At 41.1% G+C, this 8,480-nt stretch overlaps 1 protein-coding gene across 1 annotated transcript; it reads left to right on the plus strand.

Annotated features, from left to right (window-relative positions):
- Window positions 1-1,618: 1,618 nt before the first annotated feature.
- Window positions 1,619-3,047, plus strand: LOC138131782 (uncharacterized). Its single transcript, XM_069048987.1, has 2 exons — window positions 1,619-2,136; window positions 2,184-3,047. The coding sequence occupies exon 2, from the start codon at window positions 2,189-2,191 to the stop codon at window positions 2,948-2,950; it is 762 nt and encodes a 253-aa protein (XP_068905088.1). The 5' UTR covers window positions 1,619-2,136; window positions 2,184-2,188; the 3' UTR covers window positions 2,951-3,047.
- Window positions 3,048-8,480: the final 5,433 nt, after the last annotated feature.

Below are 8,480 nucleotides of genomic sequence, written 5' to 3' on the forward strand. Positions count from 1 at the left end.
CGGAATTAGCTCTAAGCCATCAGAACGGACCGCCTCTGTGAGAACTATCTTCGGGACATCCGACGAATGCTCACTTAATTCGATTAATTGCAGCTTTTAGTCAGACGGCTCTTCCAGGCCCGGATTTCGTCCGGGACTTCCTTTCACAAATGTCAAACGACTCAATCGAGGAGCTAGTTTTTAAACGAAGTGTCTCGTCTGAGACTGTCACGCTGTGGTGTTGACGCGCCAGGAACGCTATCGTTCCAAGACAGGAGATCTTGCAGAGAAACATGACTCTTGGTCTGACAGTGTCTCTGAGACCGTTTATCTTTGTATCAGTTGGTTCAAAGCGCTGGCGTCTACTCATTCATTTTCCAGCTTCCTCCAGACTGAATTTGAGAGGAGTAAGTCAATGAGGGACAGACAAAATGAGAACATTCGCTCTCGTTATGCGACTGTCTGGGCTGCTGCCCATAGAATATGTACTTGTATGACAAGGGAGGAAAGTGTCTCGTTTCCTCCGACAAGAGGAATGGCCGGGGGCAATAAGCTCCGAACAGAGGATATTATATTTTACTTTAAAGGTCATATTATTTTCCTCCTACCTTCATTGTATCTTTTAGAAAGGAAAATTAAGATTGAAAATAAATTCACAAAAGTGAACTGTCTGCTGTAACACAACAATCTGAGATCTCAGACACTTCCCCCATTTACTCCTTATCTCACATCCTCACAAATTTCTTACAAACCCTTTTTATTGAGGTATTTTATCACTTAACTTCACTGAATTTTATATATGCCACATAATGGCCAATGAACGGCCATTATTTGATAAATAACACCTCCCAGACATTAATTTTGACAGAAAATTAATAATAAACCACCTGTATCCTCTTTACGACGTTCTTTACTCTGAACAGCTGGTACTGACTCTTCAATTTAAAATTTAAAACCTTCCAAGCCAATCTCTTGTGCATTCATTGTTTAATTCACGAATAATAAATGAGCCTAACAAACTTGTGATGCAACCAGCAATACATGTGCCTCATCATTTTTTAGTTTGTGTCTTGATTGATTATTCTTAAGGTAAAATCGTTATAGATGTGAATTGTCAGTTCCAAATTTTTTAAAAATTCAGTGACTACCGCTAAAAAATGTAAAAAAATACCTATTTACTGTTTTTGCTGAGACTGTACGTATGTCAAATGCCAAGAGTGAGGTTATACTCCAGAAAATGGAAAACATTGTTAAAAGATTATAATAATTATTAAATTCCAATTCACTGTAGCAGTTAACCACACACACTTTTTCTTTTGCCGAAAGCAATGTCCGTTTCTTTTGTGAACTCTTTATTCTTTCAGTAAAATGTTTGAATTTATAACTTGTATAAATCTACCTGTCACGTTTGACGATTGGCGCCAGAACAAAAAATTCAAAAATCCCGAGAAGCGCACCTAGTAATTTTAGTTGATACCAACCAAACGTCATTTGTAATAATTAATGTTATAATTAATAATTAATGAAATAATCTACATAATGTAATGTTGGTTGCATCACAAATTTCGTTAGGCTCATTATTACTGGTGTATTTGAAATTTTAGTGAAACGAAACAAGTTCAATACTTCTAAGAGTTCTAACTCTGCAAACAACGCTCCAAATTTTTATTTGCTCTGGATACACTCACGACAAATAAAATATTACACCAGAACTGCACGACTTAATCTGACAGTAAATGGTATAACAAACACAAACATTCCACGGGTTTTATCTGTCATTTTAGTGCCTGCATCTGCTAAGACAAGCCTTATTATAATTCCAACCCTACATTTTTCCATTTTCCGTTCCCATTGTCGCATTTAAATGCAACTTACAGATTTAATTTTCACCCCAAGGACAAATAGGAATATTCCTAAATACCTACGCGCTTCATTTCTTGGGCGTTTTTGTGTGAAAATATATTTTTTTGCCTCCCTGAGCCCCCCCTGGAGTGACCCGCTCCTTCTTGAAGCCAGGGCATTTACAAAATGAAACGTCCCCACAAAAACCCCGACTCATTCACTCCTAAACACTTCTTTCGTTGCGTTTTTGCCGCGAGATAACTTTTTCCCTCAGTCCAATAATTCCGATTACTCGACCGCAGATTTCGCCCGAAGGTAAACTCCCTCATGGTGTAAACACTTTAATAAAAGATACATTTCAGAGAAAATGGAGGTCGCCCCACGGAGCGTGTGCTGCGTTAACTGCGGCCGCTTCATGGCCTGCCCCATCCTGGCTTGCGGCAGTTGCCGCTCTTTCATCTGCACCCAGTGTTTGGGCCCCTTCAGCTGCTGCCCCTACTGCGGCCGCAACGACACTCTCTACCGGGACGTGTGGGCGGAGCAGACCGTCATACTGACGGCGAAGGTGCCGTGCAGGTTCGAGGGGTGTTTCACGGACGTGCCGAGATGCAAGATGCGCCAACACGAGGAGAAGTGCGTTCACAGGGTGAAGCTGTGTCCGTTGAGGGACCTCCAGGAGTGTTGCTGGGTTGGCGACACGCAGAGCCAGCAGATCCAGCACGTGAAGAAGAGGCATCCGGGGAGGGTGTTCACTATCGACAGGAAGGAGTTCTACCAGAAGGATTTTTACAAGAGGTTCTACAGTGGTGTCAAGTACAAGTTTTTCTTCTTCTTTCATGTGTTCAATCATTTCTTTCAAGTGTACCAGTGCTTCGACTATAGGGATTGTGTAGGACAGTGGAAGGTGTGTTACAATGGTGACAGGAGATTCGTTCGTAAATTCTTTTATGAAGTGTCTTTCAAGAACCCCAGTGACCCCACAGACATATTTGTTGTGACGTCGTCCTGCCAACTACTCAGGGATCAAGATTTTTATTATGTGGATTTAGTGAATATTAACTTGCATAATCTAGTCAAATTTTGCACGGGTAGCGACTTGTTTTACAAAATAACTATTAGGTACTCCTAACATTTTAGTCAGTGTTTGTCCGAAAGCGTTCGTTACTGTCAGTGAAAGGTAACCATCACTTTCCCTATTTTAGACTAAATAAAGTATTTTATACATTTGCATTTCGTTTTTACTTTGTTCCGAAGTACCATCAGTACTCAAAAAAATTACACAAAAAATGAAGCAACGCACTCGCGAAGAAAGTCTCTCTTTCGACTCTTTTGTCTAAACAAAATATTTTACACATTTACGTTTCGATTATATTTCTAATCCAAGTACTACCAGTACTCTACAAAAAAGTAACCAAAACAATCTTGAAGAAACCGTTTCTTACTCCACTTAAGTTAAATAAAACATTTTATGTAACTTATCTGCAATTCTTTTATTTTTTCCGAGGTAAGTACTATCAGTACCTCGCAAAAATTAAACCAACACACTCGTGAAGAAACTCGCTTCTTCGACTCCTTCGTCTCTAAATAAAATATTTTACACATTTGCGTTTCGATTTTATTTCTCATCCAAGTACTACCAGTACTCCACAATAACGTAACCAAAACATTCTTGAAGAAACGTGCTTTCTACTCCTCACTAAATTAGAGTTATCAGAGAATTAAATATTTTATACCTTACATTTGCATTTCGTTGTTATTTTTTTATTTTCTAAGAACTAAACAAAGACGTTGATAAACAAATCTCTTCGGCTCTCTTTTTGTGCAAGTTTTTCACCTTATTTGGTCGCCATTCCGTCAGTCGACTCACAGCTGTCCACACTGAGTAAACTCTTCTGCAATTTAGTCTTGGTACAAGAAAGTTTGTAGATTTAGATGGAAGAAGAAGAAGATGTACCACGACGTACTCGCTGCACTCGTTGCAACAGACGATTGGGTCGAAGATCTTGCAGATGTAACGTCTGTCGTCGAGATTACTGCCAACGCTGTCAGGCTAAGGGTTGTTTATATTGTCTCTACCAGCATTACCTGGAGGCTGAGCGAATCGTTGATGCATATGAAGAGAGAATGAGGAAGAAGAGAGAGATGGAGGAGGAGGCCCAGAGAAGTCAGTCTGATGATGGTGGTACCAGTCAATCCGAGGATGTCGAAGAATCGGAAGATAAAGAGAGCGACGGGGACCTTCCAGGTCCTAGTGGAAGTCGTCGGGGTTCTAGTGAAAGCCGTCCAGGTCCTAGCGGAACCCGTCCAAGTACTAGTGGGAGCCGTCTAGGTCCTAGTGAAATGCGTCGAGGTTCCAGTGGAAGGCGTCCAGGTCTTAGTAGAGGTCGTCCAGGTCCTAGTAGGGGTCGTCCAAGTTCTAGTAAAGGCCGTCCAGGTCCTAGTAAAAGACGTCCAGGCCCGACTGGATACCGTCGAGGTTCTCGTAAAAAGCGTCCAGGTGTTAGCGCGAGCCGTCCACATTCTAGTAGTCCAGGTCCTAGTAGCACAGTAGAAGACGTTGAGCAAGGCACCAGTGCTGGTACCAGTCAATCCGAGGCTGTTGAAGAACCAGAAAATGTGGAGAGCGGCGAGGAGCTTCCAGGCCCTAGTAGGCGTCATCCAGGCCCTAGTAGAACCCGTCGAGGTTCTAGTAGAAAGCGTCCAGATTCTAGTGGTAAGACAGGAGATGTTGAGCAGTACAGTTCCGGCAGTACCCAAGGAACGAATGGACAAGACGTGACTGTAGAGGGCGCTGCAGAACAACAGGAACAGACTCCTCGTAGAAGCAAGAGACTAAGAAAAGTGGAGTAAAGTGGACGAGTCTCGAAAGAAGTGTGGCGTCAATGAGGAATTTTTTGTGTGGATAGATGAGAGTCAACAGAATTATTGTGTTCTGTGCGAATAGAATAATTGATGTTCACTCAGATCCTCTGTTTTAATATTTTTTAAATATTTTTGTATTTTTGTCTCGTTTCGTAATGTATTTGTTTTTGGCGTTTTTTTCAAATTTTCATTAGCACAATGACCACTTGTGTAATTTTAAACCGTAATAAACGATAAGAGTCGAAAGCTTGAAGGGGGAATAAATCGCATTTGTAGCGTCCTGGGGGAGTTCTCTGTGTCCTGTTGAAAAACTTTGTTTCTGTTATCGAAATCTGCGCCGTGGTCCGTCACTTTTTCCCGTGCCCTACCCCGATATTCTTTATTTTCTTCTTCATGTGACTTTTTATCTGCGTCCGCCACTAAAAACATGATTGATAGCGCTTCTTTGAGCTTATTGACAGTTCCGTTTCGAACGCTCCTTTGACTAAACCTCCCGGATAATCTTGTTAAAGTTAAAACTCCGATAAATATCGCCGCTGGGTGATACTTCCAACCGCCCCGCAGTCAGACGCAATTCATATCCGCAGCCCTCCGCATTTTTTCCGACTTATCTGCAAGAGCAAACATTATTTTTCCATTTCTCCGGGAGAATTCTTCCGGCTCGACTCCACCGTCAGGATTCGGCGAATCTTTTCCCACCACCCACTCCGAAGTCACGCTCGACAGTGTTTCTGTTTTTGCCGTAGCCGGATTAAACATGCTCATATTTCGGACACGTGAGAAGCCGCTCGGCGTTCCGGGCTCCGGTTATCAAAGCTCCGCCAGCGGAAATATCGATGGCGAATATGCGAGACACTTTTTGCCATTACGTTTAAACAGGATTTGATCCGGCCGGAATGCGAAATCGAATTTCGCCGTAAATATACGGCGAACGAGGCATATGTGCAAACAGACCCGCGCTCCGGGTTTTTTGCGAATTTGCAAAACGCTCCGGAGCGCGGAGAGGTGCGGCTCCGGGCAGTTGAGACGTTTTAAAACTTTCCTTAATTACCGCTCCGGTTCCTGACTCGATTCCAGACACAATTAAGTTTTGTCTCGTCCTAGTTATTTTTATGGTAATGTGCGCCGCCCCCTCTACTCGTATTTGGTTGCGCTAATATTGCGCGCTACATAATTTCCAATGAGGTGGAATGTGGTGCTTGTTCTGTTCTCACAACAAGAGATGTAATTAAGTCGTTTATGCAAATGCTGGATTTCAATGCACGATCGACGTTGTGGCAATGGAACTAGAACTGGAACTAGTTCGGTTTGTTGTTGAACAATTTTGATAACAGCGAGTTGATGTTTTGAGAGGTTTTGTCAGGGTTTCAAAGGTTAACAAGTTGGGAATGATGAGGCACTGATGGCATCTACTTCAAAACAAAAATCGTTTAACAAAGCAACACCTCACCGAGGGAGCTGTTGTCACAATATTCTTTTTTAATCTAGCAACTCACTTGAGTCGAATAAAAACAAAGAGAGTGGAGCTGAATTTTAATTTTTAAATGGTGTTAACATTGAGAAGTAAATTATCACGAAAGTTTTCCATTCTGATGACAGAAAAAATGTTAAAAATAAGACATCTCAAGTTCAGAACGCCTTCTTCTCTTTTTAATAATTTTATGACTTACTTAGATAATATAATTTATTTATTCAGTATAGCATGTTTAATCATGTTCTTAAAAGTTTTGGCGGCAGTTGTGGAACACCCTGTATCATGCGTTCAAATGAAAACCTGGGCTGAGTATGCGCTAAAAAAAGTAAACCATTTGGAACATTGTAAAGTTTGAATTTCCCACCGTTTGATACCAATGACATTGCCAACTAGAACACCAGCCAGACAGCTTGTGACATGTCAAAATTTGTTTACATTTTTAGAAAGTATCAAATACGGTGTTTTAATCATTCTTATTGAAAATTGTGAGAGCAAAAGCTTGGTGGCAAGTGTATATAATAATTTCAGTTGATACCAGGGTATTTACTGTTCATCGAACGTCGCAAAAGACGTTGAAACCTGGCAAGTATTTTTATACCCTATCAATATTTTCGTGATTGTAAATTGTTGTAAATACAATTTAGTTGAAAAAATATTTGCTACACATATAATTAAAATGTAAGAAGCATTTGTTGTGATTTGGTGTTATTTGAATGATTCACAAAGTAAGAATTACGCAAAAAAATAAATTGACAAACTTAACCTCACTTATAAATGACAATTTTCGAGTCATTAATGGCATTTTATTTCACGAGGCAGTAATTGCCTAAACACATCGTTCTACTTAAAAAAAAAGAGTGCTAACCAAAATTTTTACTGTTTTTATTAAATTCTGGAGGTTTAATTCGTTTTTCGATGAAGCCTTTACTGTGACGTCACGATCAAAAACAATTGCTGCATAAAGGTTTTGTCTGTGGGTTTTGTGTTCTAGCTAGATGGCAATGCCAATGACATTTGTTTATCTTTAATCGGGGCATAATTGAACATGTTTGTTTTCAGCAAAGGGGGGTGCCCTTAGGTATTTGCTGCGAGAATGGGAGTCGTTAGTTATTCTATTGTTAATGTAAAAGACTGCAAAGAAAGAAAAAAACTGAAAAAATGTTTGTTTATAAATGTTAGGTTAGGTGTCAACATGCTCTAATTACAACTGTCAAATCTGAACCAGAATTTCCTTGAGATTCCACGTTTTATTTCAATAATAATTCACTTTAATAACCTTATTTAAGTAACACATTTCCTTTATTGCTGTAATGTAATATTTAAAAACAACATTTTTATCCATTCCGAGATTCCCTCTCTTCTCCAGCTCACTTCCGCAGGAGCTGTTCCAACCGACACTTCCCCTATCCCACCGTTCCTGTTCCTCAATATTAGTTTCTCTACAAATTCCTGTCATATTACGTTTTTCTGCATGTTTTTAAGTTATTTCTCATTTCTTCAGGTGCTGCACGAAGTCGTTATAAATTAAAAATAGCAAAATAGGTGCGCCCGGAATCTCGCAATAAGTCGGTGCGAGACGCGCCAGACAGGCCGTAATAATCCTCCACTCGCCTAAATTAACTCCGGAGCAGCTCCGGAGAAAAACAGAGGGATCCGGGGCAAATTTGCGAGATTTGTCGAGCTCGCCGTCCGATTCTATTTTTATGTATTTGCCGGTCCCGCCGAGATTTGTGCAAGATTTACAAAGGCCGGAGAAGATTTGTTAAATATTTAAAGATTTGCGGGGACACGTGTGACCGATATGGGCTTAGTCGGGAAGCGGATTTCTCCGGAACGCCGCCTCAGCGCTGACTCGATGCACCCCCATGCAGGCGGTTTGAGCGCGCATGAGTGCAACTTCGATTGGCGAAAAAATCGAGACAGAAGCGGCGACATTTTTCCAACCACTAAATCACGAACAGGTCCCTTATTTACGACAGAACGGTGGGGTTGCATTATTTAGCATAATGGAATATACAGCCGCAGCACAGCTTTCAGCCCGGAGCACGGAGACAATAACTCATTTTTAACCTCTTTATGCGCGATACCGGAGGAAATTAAAATGTGCGGCCAATTCGGAAGACTCTCCCGAAAAATTATAACGGAAGATTAGAAGTTTATGCCGCCCCACTTATTTACGTGGCACTCGGAGGAATTTATACGGAATGTTCTTTCCCGAGTTATTAAAAGGCTTAATGCCGGTTCTGCCGCGCCGCTCCTTAACTCCGGGTAATTAAAAATTTTGATTCATCGCCGGCCCCGGACAAATCGAAGGGGCGGGGGG

Source organism: Tenebrio molitor, chromosome 5 (assembly GCF_963966145.1).
Source record: "Tenebrio molitor chromosome 5, icTenMoli1.1, whole genome shotgun sequence".
Classification (NCBI taxonomy): Eukaryota; Metazoa; Arthropoda; class Insecta; order Coleoptera; family Tenebrionidae; genus Tenebrio; species Tenebrio molitor.